Below are 19682 nucleotides of genomic sequence, written 5' to 3'. Positions count from 1 at the left end.
CAAACTCAGCCAAGAGCATAAGGTCAAACAGATTCCTCACTGGCCTTGCAGACAACTTCATTGTCCAGAAAGTGGGAGAAGCAACAAGAGGAACAGCCATTTTAGATCTGGTCCTAACCAATGTTGATGACCTGGTTAGTGGGGTAGAAGTGGAAGGATCATTAGGCGCGAGTGATCATGCTCGTCTGAAGTTTACTATACAGCGGAAAGGAGCAGCCAAGCATACTAGGACTCAATTTCTTGACTTTAAGAAAGCCGACTTCATAAAACTTAGGGAAGTGCTGGGTGAGATCCCATGGACAGTAATACTAAAAGGAAAGGGAGTTCATGATGGCTGGGAGTTTGTTAAGAGGGAGATAGTAAAAGCACAACTTCAGGCAATACCAGTGAGACGGAAACATGGAAGGTACCTAAAGAAGCCAGGGTGGCTATCTAAAGAACTTTTAACTGAGTTAAGATTAAAAAAGGAGGTGTACAAAAAATGGAAAAGGGGGGAAACCACCAAAGAGGAATTCAAACAAATAGCCAGCACGTGTAGACACAAAGTCAGAAAAGCTAAAGCACAGAATGAACTCAGGCTTGCTAGAGAGGTTAAAAGCAACAAAAAAGGCTTTTATGGGTATGTTCGTAGCAAAAGGAAGAACAAAGAAACCGTGGGGTCACTCAGAGGAGAAGATGGTGAAATGCAAACAGGGGACACAGAAAGGGCTGAACTCCTCAATGCCTTCTTTGCCTCAGTCTTCTCCGATAAAGAAAACAATGCCCGACCTGAAGAATTTGGAGCAAATGATTCAGCAGAGGAAACACAGCCCAGAATAACTAAGGAGATAGTACAAGAATACTTGGCTAGTCTAGATGTATTCAAGTCTCCAGGGCCAGATGAACTGCATCCAAGAGTATTAAAAGAAATGGCAGATGTGATCTCAGAACCACTGGCAGTCATCTTTGAGAATTCCTGGAGAACAGGCGAAGTCCCGGCAGACTGGAGGAGGGCAAATGTTGTCCCTATTTTCAAAAAGGGGAAAAGAGAGGACCCAAATAATTACCGCCCAGTCAGTCTGACATCAATACCAGGGAAGATTCTGGAGCAGATCATTAAGCAAACAGTCTGTGAGCACCTAGAAAGGAATGCTGTGATCACCAATAGTCAGCATGGATTTCTGAAAAATAAGTCATGTCAGACTAACCTGATCTCGTTTTTTGACAGAATTACAAGCCTGGTAGATGAAGGGAACGCAGTGGATGTAGCCTACCTTGATTTCAGCAAGGCATTTGACAAGGTGCCCCATGATATTCTTGTAAAGAAGCTGGTAAAATGCGGTCTTGACTATGCTACCACTCAGTGGATTTGTAACTGGCTGACTGACCGAACCCAAAGGGTGCTCATCAATGGTTCCTCTTCATCCTGGAGAAGAGTGACTAGTGGGGTGCCACAGGGTTCTGTCTTGGGCCCAGTCTTATTCAACATCTTTATCAACGACTTGGATGATGGACTCAAGGGCATCCTGATCAAATTTGCAGATGACACCAAACTGGGAGGGGTGACTAACACCCCAGAGGACAGGATCACACTTCAAAACGACCTTGACAGATTAGAGAACTGGGCCAAAACAAACAAGATGAATTTTAACAGGGAGAAATGTAAAGTATTGCACTTGGGCAAAAAAAATGAGAGACACAAATACAAGATGGGTGACACCTGGCTTGAGAGCAGTACATGTGAAAAGGATCTAGGAGTCTTGGTTGACCACAAACTTGACATGAGCCAACAGTGTGACGCGGCAGCTAAAAAAGCCAATGCAATTCTGGGCTGCATCAATAGGAGTATAGCATCTAGATCAAGGGAAGTAATAGTGCCACTGTATTCTGCTCTGGTCAGACCTCACCTGGAGTACTGTGTCCAGTTCTGGGCACCACAGTTCAAGAAGGACACTGACAAACTGGAACGGGTCCAGAGGAGGGCAACCAAAATGGTCAAAGGCCTGGAAACGATGCCTTATGAGGAATGGCTAAGGGAGCTGGGCATGTTTAGCCTGGAGAAGAGGAGGTTAAGGGGTGATATGATAGCCATGTTCAAATATATAAAAGGATGTCACATAGAGGAGGGAGAAAGGTTGTTTTCTGCTGCTCCAGAGAAGCGGACACGGAGCAATGGATCCAAACTACAAGAAAGAAGATTCCACCTAACATTAGGAAGAACTTCCTGACAGTAAGAGCTGTTTGACAGTGGAATTTGCTGCCAAGGAGTGTGGTGGAGTCTCCTTCTTTAGAGGTCTTTAAGCAGAGGCTTGACAACCATATGTCAGGAGTGCTCTGATGGTGTTTCCTGCTTGGCAGGGGGTTGGACTCGATGGCCCTTGTGGTCTCTTCCAACTCTATGATTCTATGATTCTATGAAAGATTAGTGGGGGGTTCAGGATTGCCACCACCACCTTCTAGTTAAAGACTAAACTGCGTTGGCAGCTGCTGACAACAGCTTTTCCCTTCGAGGGCAAGGTTAGCCAAGAGACCTGAGGAAAGATTAATTAACTGAGCACAATTATTCCCTTTCCGCCGGACGCTCCTGGTTACTCAGCGGAAGGGACCCCCCAAAGGTCATCTAGCCCAACCCGCCGCAATGCAAGAACCACAGCTAAGGATGGGCGTCCACCTGTTTACCTGAGGAGGAGAAAGGCACTCTGCACATGCTCAACTCTCCTTTTGTCTTTGCCCCCAATCCACCTACACAGGGATGAAGTTCTGGCCAGAGGTGCAGTGCTTCTTTTGCGCCACCCCCACCCCCACCCCCCGTGGCTGAAATTCTGGGACATCCCGGGACGGAATCAGAAATCGAGGTGGCTTTTGTAATTCTGGGATGTCCCGGTAGAAACAGGACAGTTGGAGCGCACAGGGTGATGTCACAGGACCGGTCTTGGAGACGGAGGTTAATTGGGAGAAGAGAACAGAAAACGGCAGATCTCCCAGTCTGGCTGTGCTATGATTCGCAGGCAGCTCCTGCTGAGCTGAAGCACACACACATTGCAGGGGGTCAGACCGGAGATTTTTATTTTTATTTTTCGTATTTTCCGCTCTATAAGACACACCAGACCATAAGACGCACCTAGTTTTTGGAGGAAGAAAACTAGAAAAAAAATATTCTGAATCTCAGAAGCCAGAACAGCAAGAGGGATCTCTGCGCAGTGAAAGCAGCGATCCCTCTTGCTGTTCTGGCTCCTGGGATAGCTGTGCAGCCTGCATTCGCTCCATAAGACGCACACACATTTCCCCTTACTTTTTAGGAGGGGAAAAGTGAGTCTTATAGAACAAAAAATACAGTATTTATCTGGCAACCCTACTCCCCAAGCCAAATTAAAGCCCTGGGTTTTTGCTTTGTTTTTTTAATTTTTTAATTTTTCTCTTACTTTAACCCTGCAAAGCTTCATTCGATACTTTTCATATACTCTTTTGTTTTTTAATTTTTTGATTTTCAATGCCAAATTGCAACAAAAATTACAAACACTGAAACACTGAAGCCAAAATAAAGCAGTAGAAATAAACAACAATGAGACAAAACAACAAAACAAAAAACAAAAACATACATCTACAAATAAAACCATATCATCATTCTAATCATTATGTACGTATACACATATTAACTTCCTTCCTTTGTTTTAAGACCTCGAAATTTTTACTATTTCTAAATTGTTGTGTCTAAAGCAGATTACCTCTACCTTTATACTTTTTGCACCATTTTTCTCTTACTTTAACTCTGCAAAGCTTAATTCGTTACTTTTCATATACTCATCTCCATTCTTTTAATAGTAATTTTTGGTCTGATTGTCCCCTTATGAATGCTGTGAGTCTTGCCAGATGTATATATTCGCAAAATTTAATTTGCCATTCTTTTAGTAAAAAAAACGGAGGCATTCCTTTTAGGTTTAATCACAAACGATATTCCTGACAATCAAAGGAAAGTGTTCCTCTATGCGACAACAGCTGCCAGGATGCTCATAGCAAAAAAATGGAAAGGGAGAAAAATTCCATCCATAAAGCCCTAGGTTTTTTGGGAGCAGTTAACAGTAGCCTGAGAAATCTCTATGTGGGACAAGAAGCTACAGTTAGAACTGGGTATGGAACAAATGATTGGTTCAAAATTGGGAAAGGAATACAACAAGGCTGTATATTGTCTCCCTGCTTATTTAACTTATATGCAGAATTCATCATGCGAAAGGCTGGGCTGGATGAATCCCAAGCCGGAATTAAGGTTGCCGGAAGAAATATCAACAACCTCAGATATGCAGATGACACAACTTTCATGGCAGAAAGTGAGGAGGAATTAAAGAACCTTTTATTGAGGGTGAAAGAGGAGAGCGCAAAATATGGTCTGAAGCTCAACATCAAAAAAACGAAGATCATGGCCACTGGGCCCATCACCTCCTGGCAAATAGAAGGGGAAGAAATGGAGGCAGTGAGAGACAGTGGTGTAGCGTGGGTTGTCAGAACCCGGGGCAAGGCAAGTAATTTGCACCCCTAACCCGTGGATTTGCGCCCCCTAACCCGTGGATTTGCGCCCCCTAACCCTAACCCCCAGATGTTGCGCCCGGTGCGGCCGGCCCCCCCTGCACCCCCCACGCTACGCCACTGGTGAGAGATTTGACTTTCTTGGGCTCCATGATCACTGCAGATGGTGACAGCAGCCACGAAATTAAAAGAGGCCTGCTTCTTGGGAGAAAAGCAATAACAAACCTAGACAGCATCTTAAAAAGCAGAGACATCACCTTGCCAACACAGGTCCGTATAGTTCAAGCTCTGGTTTTCCCAGTAGTGATGTATGGAAGTGAGAGCTGGACCATAAAGAAGGCTGATCGCCAAAGAATGGATGCTTTTGAATTCTGGTGCTGGAGGAGACTCTTGAGAGTCCCATGGACTGCAAGAAGATCCAACCTCTCCATTCTTAGGGAAATCAGCCCTGAGTGCTGACTGGAAGGACAGATCCTGAAGCTGAGGCTCCAAGACTTTGGCCACCTCATGAGAAGAGAAGACTCCCTGGAAAAGACCCTGATGTTGGGAAAGATGGAGGGCACAAGGAGAAGGGGACGACAGAGGACGAGGTGGTGGGACAGTGTTCTTGAAGCTACCAGCATGAGTTTGACCAAACTGCGGGAGGCAGTGGAAGACAGGAGGGCCTGGCGTGCTCTGGTCCAGGGGGTCACGAAGAGGCGGACACGACTAAACAACTCAACAACAACAGTAGGCTTCCTAACTTGCAGGGCTCAGCGTCAAGCCCTGAATGCGAGACGCTGAATCTCTGGGGAACCTTTGGGAGGAAATCCTACCTCCGCAAAACAGGTCGTTGCCTGTAGCCGCCCCTCGTGCTCCAGGTGAGAAGGGGGTCTCACCCAGTGGCGTAGAGTGGGTTGTCAGCACCCGGGGCAAGGCAAGTAATTTGCCCCCCCTGCACCCCCCACGCTACGCCACTGCACCTGCCTTGAGTCTCTCCTTCCCTTCCCTCCTCTCTGCCGAGACGCTTGGAAACCCGGTGCAGCAAATTATGCATTGTAAGCAAACACACGTCTGTGTATTTAGCCTGCGCGATGTAGACGGCTCTGGATCAGTTAAGCAAATAGACTCAGCACGATCATCGGAGCAGAATTTGAATTCGGGAGTCGCTCCCGGCCTATTAACTTTTCAGTTAATGGCCCACCCCCAATGTCTCTCTCTCTCTTCCTCTTCGATGGCAAGGAGCACAATTCGGGGGACACATACGAAGGGCTTGCCGGAGGAGGCCAACACTGTTCTCACAGTGGCCCAGCAGGTGCCCGCTATGGAGAAAACCTGCAAGCAGGATTCGAACGCAAGACCCATTCTCTGCTCCTGCGGTTTCCAGCAACTGAGATTCAGCAGCAAAATGAATTGGTTTTAGAATGCTGTGTTACTTTTATTGTTGTTAGCCGCTCTGAGCCCGGCTTTGGCTGGGGAGGGCGGGATATAAATTAATTATTTATTATTATTATTATTATTATTATTATTATTATTATTATTATTATTCCGACTGTGGTGGGCAGAGCACAGCCATACTGGCTAGTTGCCATCGCAAGTCCTCTCCTCCGTGAATAGGAAACTCCTTCCTGACCTGAGAAGAGCCTGCAGGATAATTATTATTATTATTATTATTATTATTATTATTTATTTATTTATTTATTTATTTATTTATTTATTTATTTATACCCTGCCCATCTGGCTGGGTTTCCCCAGCCACTCTGGGCGGCTTCCAACAAAGTATTAAAATACAGTAATCCATCAAACATCAAAAGCTTCCCTAAAGAGGGCTGCCTTCAGATGTCTTCTAAAAGTCTGGTAGTTGTTTATTTCCTTGACATCTGCTGGGAGGGCATTCCACAGGGCGGGCGCCACCACCGAGAAGGCCCTCTGCCTGGTTCCCTGTAGCTTTGCTTCTCGCAGGGAGGGAACCGCCAGAAGGCCCCTGGCGCTGGACCTCGGTGTCCGGGCAGAACGATGGGGGTGGAGACGCTCCTTCAGGTATACAGGACGGAGCATCTGGCCATTGGGCCCATCTGGCAGCCGCCGATAGCCCTCTGTTCATTAATTTGCACAATCTTCTGTTAAAGCCACCCAGGTCGCTGCTTCCAGTGGCAGGTAGTTCCATTGTTTAACTCAACGCTGCCTGAAGAAGGACTTTCTTTTCTCCATGCCATGCCATGTTTTTATTGACGTCTATCGTGTTCTTACCTCAGATATGCAGATGACACAACCTTGATGGCAGAAAGTGAGGAGGAACTAAATAACCTTTTAATGAGGGTGAAAGAGGAGAGCGCAAAATATGGTCTGAAGCTCAATATCAAAAAAACGAAGATCGTGGCCACTGGGCCCATCACCTCCTGGCAAATAGAAGGGGAAGAAATGGAGGCAGTGAGAGATTTTACTTTCTTGGGCTCCATGATCACTGCAGATGGTGACAGCAGCCACGAAATTAAAAGACGCCTGCTTCTTGGGAGAAAAGCAATGACAAACCTAGACAGCATCTTAAAAAGTAGAGAAATCAACTTGCCGACAAAGGTCCATATAGTTAAAGCTATGGTTTTCCCAGTAGTGATGTATGGAAGTGAGAGCTGGACCATCAAGAAGGCTGATCGCCGAAGAATGGGTGCTTTTGAATTCTGGTGCTGGAGGAGACTCTTGAGAGTCCCATGGACTGCAAGAAGATCCAACCTCTCCATTCTTAGGGAAATCAGCCCTGAGTGCTCACTGGAAGGACAGATCCTGAAGCTGAGGCTCCAGTACTTTGGCCACCTCATGAGAAGAGAAGACTCCCTGGAAAAGACCCTGATGCTGGGAAAGATGGAGGGCCCGAGGAGAAGGGGACGACGGAGGACGAGATGGTGGGACGGTGTTCTCGAAGCTACCAGCATGAGTTTGACCAAACTGCGGGAGGCAGTGGAAGACAGGAGGGCCTGGCGTGCTCTGGTCCAGGGGGTCACGAAGAGGCGGACACGACTAAAGGACTCAACAACAACAACAACATCATGTTCTTAAGCCTTAACATCAGAGCAGCTGGGTGCGGCTGCTTAAAATCACATTTGAAGCCCACCCCCAACGTATCCTGGAAAATATAGTTTGCTCAGAGCGCGGGGAACTGTAAGCAATAAACTGCAGTTCCCTGAACTCTCTCTCTCTGTGTGTGTGCTTTGAATGTCTTTCAAGGAATAGCGTGTGTCCACAGCTAACAGTCCCCAGCTGTGTTGATCTGAAATAGGTTTTTCCTCCCCAGTGATTTGGAAAACGAATATCCAGCCTTGCCGGCTGAAATAAAAAGATTCGGCTAAAGAGGCGGAACATCTGAAGGAGAAAGATAATTTAGATTCTTTCCAACCCAGCATGCACCGGTCGGCTTCTCTTGGCTGTACATTTTTGATGACTCTGAGACTTCCTATCCTTCGCCCGAGTCTTCAGAATGAAAGGAGCGTTTTTGCAGCTACTTCCCCCCGCCGGCACTTCAAGCAGCAAAAAGGGAGAAATTTCAAAGGGCTTTTGAGGCTTGCAGAGTTCAGTTGCGAGTCAGGCTGCTAGAAGGTAAAAGGTTTCGACATCATCCTCTTTTGGCTGCAGAAAGTCCTTCGCGCAGCATGTCGTTGACCTGTGGAACTCCCTCCCACAGGAGGCGGCCATGGTCTTTATTAAGACTGTCCCGACAGGACTCCCACCTGCCACCAAGTGAAACAAGATGGAAGCCCCGAAGAAAAGAGAACCCAAACTTTTATTAGCTGCTAATCCCCATGTTACACCCCCCCAAACTACATCACTGATACATCACGGTTACATCATGAAAGGGGAGGTCTGGTGGCAGGAATCTGAGCATCCTGGACCCTGCCCCATGGTTCTCCTTGCCCTCCACCAAACACCCATCAAGTGGGACAAAAGAGATATTTACATTTCCCTGTTTCCCAGCCAAGTTAATCACACCCTTTTGTCTTCATCTGGGTTTGTTCTTTCTGGAATGGCTACCTGTCTTTTTTTTTTTTTAAATAAAATTTTTATTGGAGTTTTACAAAAGAGAAAAATAAAGATTCACAGAATAAAAAAAAGACCACAGATAAAAATAGACATTACCAAAAAAAAATAATACACAAAGTATACAAAAAACAGCTAATTAAGAGAAAAAAGAAAAAGAAATTTAAAAAGAAAAAATAAAACAAGTCCATTTTTCTCAATATCCTCAAATTCATATGCTTGTATCCTTGACCTCCTCACACCTCCCCCCTTTTGTATTCCCAATTACATATTTAATTCAGCAAATTCTTACCCTTTTTCAAATATCTTAACTTTGTGCCATAACATATTATACCTCAATATTTTCAACCATTTATCAATACATTTTTTACATAATCTTATTAACTTTTGTCACTATTTACCACTTATTACCAATCCAAGCATAATTTTAACATTCATTAATTTTACAGTATTTCTGAAGATAGTCTTTAAATTTCTTCCAGTCTTCTTCCACCAGCTCTTCTCCCAGGTCTCGGATTCTGCCAGTCATTTCCGCCAGTTCCATATAGTCCATCATCTTCATCTGCCACTCTTCCAGAGTGGGTAGCTCTTGTGTCTTCCAATACTTTGCGATGAGAATTCTTGCTGCTGTTGTTGCATACATAAAGAAAGTTCTGTCCTTCTTTGGCACCAATTGGCCGATTACCATTCCGACTACCAGGAATGGCTACCTGTCTGGCTCTCAGGTATCAGGAGGCCAGGGATTATCACTCAGGTAGAGGGGCTGCTGAGGAGCTGAGCTTACCTGTCTAGATGAATTTCTGAAGTTTTCCCAGTGAGCCAGTACAGCGATACATTGATCAGTGAATTCTTACATTTGGTATCGTGCAGCAAAGGCCCTTTGAATAGATAGAAAGAAACTGTGATGGGGTGTTTTGTAGGGACAAATCACAAAAGTCACAAAAGTGATTGTGCTGGTTTTGGTAGTGGGCTGCATGTGCATGATATCTGCTGGAGGGGCAATCTCCACCCCCCAACCTATACATAAATTCCTGCAACAATACAAAGGAGGTTTATAGATATAGGAGCGAAATTCCTTCAGGAGCTGCCCCTGATTGCTATCTGCCTACCTGTTCTCAGGCAAGGGGGGGGGTGGTTAAGGAAATATTTATAATCTTTAGGAGAGCCAAGATGATTTTCAGATTGCTCTCCTGTGCTATTTTAGACGTGTGGGTCATATACTTAGGTAGGTGTGTTTACCTTGTGCAATTGAGGCATCTGATCAAGGCCTGTATTTTAAAATGAGCTTAAAGATTTGCAAATGTTTCATGCCAGGCAGAAAAGCAGCTGGCTAAGTGCTTTGGCAGATGTTTATCCTCCTGGACAAGGCCCCCCCTGATTTATAGCAGGAGACAAAATTCTCAAAGTTGTAAAAGGGAATTACAGGCTGGGAGCAAAGGTTATACTGACCCTACATATTACAGAATACAGTGGTGCCTCGCAAGACGAAATTAATTTGTTCCGCAAGTTTTTTCTTCTTGCGAGTTTTTCGTCTTGCGAAGCACGGTTTCCCATAGGAATGCATTGAAAATCAATTAATGCGTTCCTATGGAGACCGCTTGCCAGGCTGGCGGTGCGGAGAAGGGCTTTTCTCCCCACCGCAAGCCTTCAGGACAGGTACGGGAACAGAGGGGAAGGCGCGCAGCGCTTCTCCTCTGTTCCCGGGGCTTGTGGTGGGAGGAGGAGTTTTTCCTCCCCACCGCCAACATTCAGAACAGCATTCTGAATGTTGGCGGTGGGAAGGAAAACCCTCCTCCCACCGCAAGTCTTCATTCAGGACAGCCATCCGAAGGCTGGCGCGGGGAGAAGGTCTCTCCGCCCCACCGCCAGCCTTCGGAGGAGGTCCGAGGACAGTGGGGAAGACGCGCTGCGCTTCCCCGCTGTCCTGGAGATTTCCCTATGGGCTTTCGTCTTGCGAAGGAAGCCCATAGGGAAATTCGTTTTGCGAAGCGCCTCCAAAACGGAAAACCCTTTCGTCTAGCGGGTTTTTCGTCTTGCGAGGCGTTCGTCTTGCGGGGCACCACTGTACAATCAAGCTGCAAAAACACTAATTAAGAGTTGGTAAATAGTAAGATTTATTGTTTAACAAAATTTAATACCATGAGCCATCTGTTTTAGCCATCTATCTTGGAATGGAGGGCAAAAGGGGCAAAAGGTGATCTGGTAATTAAGGTGCCTTGTCGAGGCAAATGTAAGATATATGGCTACTTGTTTGCCATTTATAGATAGAAGGAAATATAGCTCTTTGTCTCCCATAAAAGGTAATAGGAAATGGGCGTATCTTTTATGATTGGTTCTAGCAAACAGCCAATAGGAATTTCAACCAGGCTGATTGGACAGAGGCAGCCAAAGGAGGAGCAAGGGGGCTGGGCTGAGGAAATATAAGTGCTGACCATCAGGGCTGGAGTGGGCAGAGCTTTGGTAACCATATAACACTGTGCCTATCATTTATTTGTCTGACAAATAAATTATTATTTTAATTTCTCTATTGCTGCGTTGAATATTTCATTCCAGCTAAGCGTTAACCACAAGCAGGGTGCTACACAATTATCAACATTTATTCTATATTTGAGACCTCAGGATTCCTATAACAGAAGAAAATACGGGGTTGTGCTAGATGACCACTGGGTGCTTTTCCAGGTCTACGGTTCCTTGATTCTTTGTCTTCTCCCACTGGAAACCGGTTGGCGTAAGAGCAATCAGGAGGTTTCGCACGGCGCCTCAGTGCCAAAGGGCGCCCGGTTCGGGTTAAATATTAGTTCGGCGTTTTCTCCTGTACCGTTTCGGTTCAATAACAAACTGGCCTGGAAGCTTCAAAGCTTGTCTTCTTCCCCTTTGGCCTGGAGACTTGAAGGCCCCCCAAAAAACTGGCTCTCTCCCAAACGACAAATTTTTAACCTGAAACAGGTGGTCACTTCTTTCTTTCCATCCCAGAATAGTACGGCCTGGTTCTGGCGGCTCGGTGACCGAGAGGGAAAACCACTCTGCACGTGCTCTGGAGACAACCCCTCTTTATTTTTATATATATTATTTTTATTAATTTCAACATACCAATTATTATGCATTCAACAGAACTTCACATCTTATACAATCTTTTTGGACTTCCATCAGCACCTCTGATGATCCACCATTTTTATCATTCCTTCTGCATTTCTTAAATTCCTGTTGCCTTTAATTATCTTAACTCACAATCCACCTCTTTAACCATTTTTGCAATAATTCAAATAATTTACCTCACAAAACTTCTTGCAAACCTACAAACGTAATCTGGTCATCACAATTACTTTTCAAATAGTCCGTAAATTTACACCAGTCTTCTGTGAATCTCTGGTCCCGCAGGTTTCAAATTAGTTTATCCAATTCTGCCATCAGTTTCATCCTCCATTCTTCTTTTGTCGGTACTTCTTCTTGCTTCCATTTTTGTGCCAATAATATTCTTGCTGCCGTCATTGCATATAAAAACAACTTACAATCCTTTCTGTTTATATCATCTCCTACAATGCCAAGTAAAAATGCTTCTGGTTTCTTAATAAATGTATATTTCAACATTTTTTTCATCTCATTATATATCATCTCCCAGATGCTTTTCACCTTTTTACGTTCCCACCACATATGATAAAATGTTCCCTCTTTTTCTTTGCATTTCCAACATTTATTGCTAACTTTATACATTTTAGCTAATAAATAAACCGCTCTTTATTTTTAAGCAGAATTCGGGTGGCATTGTAAACCATCGAATCGCAGAATTCTAGAGTCGGAAGGGACACCTGAGGGTCATCCAGACCAACCCGCTCCAATGCAGGAATATTTTGCCCTGAGCAAGAACTCCCCACATTGGAAGATTGGCAAGTAAAGATGGTCGACTATGTGGAGCTGACGGGGAAAATTCGGAATCGCCGCGATGAACTGTTTCCAAAGGACTGGGGCAAATTTATACTTTATGGGAAAGAAAATTGTAAACGGTTAAAAAGGTTTGTAGGTCTGAGTTGCAATGTTTGGTAATGGGAAATTAAGGACCTGATTTGCTTATAAGAAGGTGATTGCTAGAAGATTGATATAAGGTAAAAAAAGTGAATATAGGAATGTGAAGAAACTGGTAAAGTGATATGGAAGTCTGTTAGAGGGAAGGAAGGAGGTCGATGCTTTATTTAAGCAATGCTTTAAGTTACGAATTTTTTGATTTTTTGATACTGAAATGTAATGAAATATGGAAAACTTAATAAAAATTATATTTTTAAAAAGGGAATATTTTGCCCTGGTTAATCTTAAACTCCCTCCCTCCTGTAGTGGATTTTTTTCCAAATCGCCGGCTGCGGCACAGCTTTTTAACTTTATCAGCCCACAAAAGGAGAGTCCCGCAGGTCTATAAACTTGCACAGGTTTACACAGAGGTATTCCTTCCCCTTGGCTTCACACATGCGTGGAAATTAAATCCCGTAAAAACCAGCTAGCTAGACCTGAATAGAAGAGACCAGAGATGGGAAGAAAATTAAGTCCTGACCAGAATGACAGAGTAAGTCGATGGATTATGCAGAGACGGCAAAAAATGACCGGAAGAATCCGAAATCCGGAAAGCTAAAATTTTAATAAGGAATGGGTGGAAATTACAATTTATCTGGGGGGGGGGAATCATTATAAACTGTTAAAATCATTAGTGGGAGTGGAATAACACTTGGTGAATTTTGGATTATAATGGAGATGTAAAAGATTTGATTAATAATAATAATAATAATAATAATAATAAATTTTATTTATAACCCGTCCTCCCAGCCAAGGAAAAAAAAATTTAAAATACAGGTTAAAATGCAATTTAAAATGCAGCCTCATTTTAAAGTAGCTAATAAATCAAGACTATAAGGGGTCTTATAAAAGATGCAGGAGGAATTGACCAACAATAGGATCCAGAAAGGGGAGGATGGAAGTCTAGGATATTCTTTCGAATCTTGTTTTTATGATGTATGTTGGATATGTGATTGTAAAACCTTAATTTGGAAAACCAAATAAATATTTTTTTTAAAAGAAGAAGGGCAAAAGCATCACCAAAGACAAAAACAAGGCCACAGATGCATCAGAAAATTTCTTCAGGCTTCTTCACAGGCTAATTTTTTATTTTTTTTTTTTTGCAACAACCCTGCATTGCAAGGGGTTGGTCTAGATGGCCACAGGGGGTCCCCCTGTGATTCTGTGACTCTTCTCCTCTTGCCCAAACTCCTCCTCTGCACTCGCTTTTGCTGCCCCTGCATGGTGGGCTATCCATCCCCCTTCTCCAACCACAAAACATGCCCCCCGCAGGAGCCTAGGGGTGGAGGGTAGGATTCGAACTCAGAGCCCGCTAGAATCTGCTCTCAGCTGCCAGCCTCCTTAGGGCCTCGTTGGGGAAACGCAGGAGGTGCCAGCCGTCCTTGTCGGTCAGGTTTTCGCCTCCCCTCCTCTCGATGAAGCTCAGGACGTCCGCCTTCTGAGAGGAAACATGCATTCGGAGTTGGCTGAGGCCTTGGCGCCAGGCAGCCTGAGGTGGCAGGGAGGAGGGGAGAAAATAAATAATAAAGCAGTCAAATACAACATTCCTAGAGTTTACACATGGGGAGGAATGTTTGTCCAGCCAGCAGGTCAACTTCCTGTTTCCTTCTGAGCTGGGACAGACTACCTCTGCATGTGACTAGAGGTGGGCGTGGCCTCACCTGTGCAGGTAAGGACAAAAGCACAGGGCAGGGAAGCCATCTCTCTCTCTTTCACCACATGCATCGAAGAAGCAACATCTGCTTAGCCAAAGATGCTCTCTTGGCTTCTTTTTATACTTCGATAAAAGTATTAAAAGGGTTTACTCACTCACATTCTGTTCACAATTGGCTTCCAGCCAAGAGAGGACAAAGGGACTGTCTCCTTATGAGATAGTTTCTAGGTATATGTTACTTTTCTAAGCAAAGCCTGCCTTCTGGGATCCAATTGTGAACAGAATGATGTGTGAGTAAACCATTTTATACTTTTATAGACGACTGTGTCGTGGCTTATCTTTCATGAGGGAAAAGGGGGAAATACCAGAACGGTTATTCTAGAGGCTTTAGTGAGCCTGAGCAAACGCATCCGCTGCGAGTTTAAAAAAGGGAGATGTTACTCTGCTAAATTGTGGAACTTGTTAACACAAGTTGGAAAGGCTATAATCAGACAATATATCCTCTCCCGCATCCCTGAACATTCCCACACAACTCACCTCAGCCGCCTGCTCCATTAGAGCCTTCCCGATCCGCCTCCCTGTGAGGAAGGACAACCAGAGGAAGCCTGTTAGGATAGGGTGCTCTGGGTGCGATTCCTAAGTGGCAAAAGAGGGTTGGGATGGATGACCTCTGAGGGACCCCCGACTCTACAATTCCACAACTCTGTGACCTCGGAAGGAGTCAGATTCCCCCTCGCTGGAGGTTTCTGAACGGAGAGGGCATCCGCCAGGGATTCTTAGGCTGCGATTTCGACATGGCAAAGCGGGTTGGCCTGGATGACCTCTGGGGGTCCCAGTCCAACTCAACATCTCTAGGATTCCATACCAAACTGAGCAGGGGAAAGGTGGATTCTCCCCATCCTGAGGTGATTGCATTGATACCAGTTATATCTGCCGCTTCTCTCTGAAGATACCACCCAAGGTGGCAAGAATTTTGTGGCACTGCCAGGGGACCCCAGATGGCCTCTCACCTACGCTCTGGCCAAACCTGCTCAGCTCCGGCCATTTTGCAGCCTCTTAAACCATGGGTGGGGACGTGGGTGGCGCTGTGGTCTAAACCACAGAGCCTAGGACTTGCCGATCAGAAGGTCGGCGGTTCAAATCCCCACGACGGGGTGAGCTCCCGTTGCTCGGTCCCTGCTCCTGCCAACCCAGCAGTTTGAAAGCACACCAGTGCAAGTAGATAAATAGGTACCGCTCCGGCGGGAAGGTAAACGGCGTTTCCGTGCGCTGCTCTGGTTCGCCAGAAGCGGTTTAGTCATGCTGGCCACATGACCCGGAAGCTGTACGCCGGCTCCCTCGGCAATAAAGCGAGATGAGCGCCGCAACCCCAGAGTCGGCCACGACTGGACCTAATGGTCAGGGGTCCCCCCCCCTTTTAAACCATGCGTAGGCAAACTAAGGCCTGGGGGCCAGATCCGGCCCAATCGCCTTCTAAATCCAGCCCGTGGACGGTCCGGGAATCAGCGTGTTTTTACATGAGTAGAACGTGTCCTTTTATTTAAAATGCATCTCTGGGTTATTTGTGGGGCATAGGAATTCGTTCATTATTGTTTTCCCCCAAAATATAGTCCGTCCCCCCACAAGGTCTGAGGGATAGTGGACCGGCCCACGGCTGAAAAAGCTTGCTGACCCCTGTCTTAAACCCTGACTCATCATGAAGCACAAAAAGGGCTTTTTCAAGAGCAGCTGCTGCAACCTTGATCCGCAGGAAAGGGGTGCGGCTTCAGTGCCCGCTGAATTTTTCAACCTTCAAATCTGAAATATTACGCTAAAAACTTCTAACGTGACTTGGGAATTCCAAAGATATTTTGGTTAGATCGCTGTAATTTGGTTTTGCTTGGTGAGTAAACGGGTGTAAAATTGCACAGAAATCGTTAAAAGGGTTTGCCAAGTACTTGTGGTTGTGGTTGCTGCTGCTGCTGGTTATATTATTATTATTATTATTATTATTATTATTATTATTATTATTATTATTTAATAATAATAATTTTAAATCATTTATTATTTATACCCTGCCCATCTGGCTGAGTTTCCCCAGCCACTCTGAGCAGCTCCCAATCAAGGTTTAAAAACAATACAGCATTAAATTATTATTATTATTATTATTATTATTATTATTATTATTATTATTGCAGAGGCTGGATGGCCATCTGTCGTGGATGCTTTAGCTGAGATTCTTGCATTCCAAGGGGTTGGGCTCGATGACCTTTGGGTCCCTTCTAACTCTACAATTCTACGATCCTACGGTTTAGCATTACGTGACATTTCCAGGAGGTAAAATTAAAATTCTCCTGGTTTTCCGGAAGCAGATTGTGTGCTCCTTCGTCGAACATAGAGACCCATGTTCTCCGATCCAAAAGAGAATTGAAGGGTTGAATTCCGCACACCCGAAAACATATTTTTACGACCGCCCACCATCACCGCTAAAATTGGCCCCCCAAAAAAGGTTTCGCCCCGCTAAAATAACACGTGGCTATTCGTAATGCTTCTGAAGGCCATTTGCAGGAAACCACAGGATGAGAGAGCGCTGGCCTTGCGTTCGAATCCTGCCTGCGGATTTCCCAAAGCGGCCGGCCGCCGTGAGGACAGTATTCGTCCGCTACCTCCCCATCCGTACCTCTAAATTCCGGCATGACGTACAGATTATCCATGTAGATGTTCTTCCCCCTCCAGGTGTTATAGGTGTACGAGAAGAGGGTGTACCCGATAAGGGTGTAGCCTGTGTGTGGAGCAAAATAAATAATGTTACGCAGGAGTTCAGCCTTGCTGGCATTTCCAGACCACCCACTTGCGCCTCATTCGCATCAGCAGCAGCTTCTCCCTGCGAGCCGGATCATGTCCATCGCAAGATTGGACATGATCCGGCTCATCCCCTCATTACCTTCCTTGCTTTTATCTTCGGCGGGGACTTCGGCCACAAGACACTCGTACCGGGCCTGCGCCCCAAAACCGGCTTTCTTCAGCTCTGGGGAGGAAGCGGAAAAGGGAGGGGCAGTATTAATAATTAAAAATTTTTATTTATACCCCGCCCTTCCCGGTTCAGAAAACCGGGCTCAGGGCGGCTAACGACAAATTTGAAACACTTAATTGATGCAACGAAAAGCAGCATAAAATACAGTATAAAACGTGAATAACGATAAATTCAGAATTCAGAAATCAATTTTGGGGGGAAATCCATCCAATAAACATTAGATGATCACCAGGGCTAGCTGGTTAAATTAGTCCTATTTGGGCCAGCAAGGAGACAAGGGGAGAATTAGCTGTGGTGTCTCAGAGTGGGTGATCTTCATAAAAGGGGAGGAGGAGGGAAGGAAGGGGAATAAAAGATCAGGTGGAATTCAAATTAAAGGCCAGGCGGAATAGCTCTGTCTTAAAGGCCTGGCGGAAGGAGGTTAAATCCTGCAGGGCCCTGGTCTCCTGGGACAGAGCATTCCACCAGGTCGGAGCCACCACTGAGAAGGCCCTGGCCCTGGGGGAGGATAGTGTGACTTCCTTAGGGCCAGGGACCTCTAAACTGTGATTATTCATGGACCTTAAGGTCCTCTGTGGGGCAGACCAGGAGAGGGGGCCTTTCAACAATAAAACTGCCTCTTAGCGCCCCCTGTAGGTAATCCCACGACCACCCCCGGGGCCACAACCGCCCCTATAAAAGGTAAAAGGTAAAGGACCCCTGCACAGTTAGGTCCAGTCAAAGGCGACTCTGGGGTTGCAGCGCTCATCTCACGTTCAGGCCAAGGGAGCTATAATAAAAATAATAATTTTTTTTAAAATTTATATCCCACCCTCCCCAGGCTCAGAGCTGGCATTTGTCCACAGACAGCTTTCTGGGTCATGTGGCCAGCAGGACTAAACTGCTTCCGGTGCAAGGGGACACTGTGACGGAAAGCAGAGAACATGGAAACGCCGTTTACCTTCCCGCCGGAGCGGTACCTATTTATCTACTTGCACTTTGACGCGCTTTTGAACTGCTAGGTTGGCAGGAGCAGGGACTGAGCAACGGGAGCTCACCCCGTTGCAGGGATTCAAACCGCCGACCTTCCAATCAGCAAGCCCAAGAGGCTCTGTGGTTAGGACTACAGTGCCACCCACGTCCCAAACCACCCCTGTAAAGGTAAAGGGACCCCTGACCATTAGGTCCAGTCGTGGCCGACTCTGGGGTTGGGGCGCTCATCTCGCTTTATTGGCCGAGGGAGCCTGCGTACAGCTTCCGGGTCATGTGGCCAGCAGGACTAAGCCGCTTCTGGCGAACCAGAGCAGCGCACAGAAACGCTGTTTACCTTCCCGCCGGAGTGGTACCTATTTATCTACTTGCACTATGACGTGCTTTCGAACTGCTAGGTTGGCAGGAGCTGGGACCGAGCAATGGGAGCTCACCCCGTCGCGGGGATTCGAACCGCCGACCTTCTGATCAGCAAGTCCTAGGCTCTGTGCTTTAACCCACAGCACCACCCGCGTCCCAAACCACCCCTGTAGGGAGCCACTAATCTAAGGTTACCAGATGTCCCCGTATCCCGGGGACAGACCCCAGATTTACAAATCAGTCCCCATACAAAATCCATTGAAGTTGAAAAGTGTCCCCGGACTCATTGGGGAAAATCTGGTAACCTTATAATCTATATGCACACCGGAGCCCCTTCTTTACCTTCAACGTTGGTCCTGAGCGAGCCCAGAGGGACGTTGTAAATGCCCGCAATCTCCTGTTTATAGGGAGAGAGAGAGAATTGGGAGCAAAAGCTCTGGTTTGCTGCCGCCTCGAGACCCATTTGTTCCCCCTTTCACCCAGGGATCCTTATGATGAATCGTGCACACAAGAACAGTCAGGATCAGGCCCAGGGCCGAATTTAGGTTTGATGAGGCCCTAAGCTACTGGAGGTAATGGGGCTCTTTATATGTCCAGCTGTCCTTTGTCCTTTGTCCAGCTGTCCAAATTGCCACTGTTTTTTTGTGTTGAATATATGCTATATGGTCACTGATGGACCTAATAGGTATCTCCAGTGGCGTAGCATGGGTTGTCAGCACCCGGGGCAAGGCAAGTAATTTGCGCCCCCTAACCCGTGGATTTGCGCCCCCTAACCCGTGGATTTGCGCCCCCTAACCTATGGATTTGCCCTAACCCCCAGATGTTGCGCCCGGTGCGGCCGGCCCCCCCTGCACCCCCACGCTACGCCACTGGGTATCTCAAGCCATTTGCACATAACAAAATATGTATTGTATCAAAGTAATTGTTGAACTGAAATACAATTAAGAAGTATATTAATAGTGAAATGCAATTAATAGTGAAATAATTATTAAGCTCTAACTTAAAATGATTTTTTTTTATCCTTAACAAAAGTAATAATGCAAACACATTGGCATTTGGCAATAACAAAAGTTCCTTTAGAAACACAATTTTCAAAGACTCATAATTTTTTTTTGGGGG

General features: G+C 45.8%; 1 protein-coding gene across 1 annotated transcript in view; it reads right to left on the bottom strand.

Moving 5' to 3' along the window:
- Positions 1-11920: 11920 nt before the first annotated feature.
- Positions 11921-19682, bottom strand: part of LOC310746959 (thialysine N-epsilon-acetyltransferase-like) — a 29572-nt gene continuing 21810 nt past the window's right edge. Inside the window, exons 3-7 of the mRNA XM_083581233.1 lie at positions 18906-18960; positions 17145-17228; positions 16881-16982; positions 14759-14799; positions 11921-14056 (exon numbers count right to left, since the gene is read on the bottom strand). Coding sequence (XP_083437359.1) covers positions 13880-14056; positions 14759-14799; positions 16881-16982; positions 17145-17228; positions 18906-18960 — 459 coding nt within the window. The 3' untranslated portion in view covers positions 11921-13879. The remainder of the gene's footprint in view (positions 14057-14758; positions 14800-16880; positions 16983-17144; positions 17229-18905; positions 18961-19682) is intronic.

This window comes from Podarcis filfolensis (genome assembly GCF_964270895.1).
Source record: "Podarcis filfolensis genome assembly, chromosome: 13".
Classification (NCBI taxonomy): domain Eukaryota; kingdom Metazoa; phylum Chordata; class Lepidosauria; order Squamata; family Lacertidae; genus Podarcis; species Podarcis filfolensis.
The sequence above is the reverse complement of the archived record's forward strand: the minus strand, read 5'-3'. Positions and strand labels throughout refer to the sequence as shown.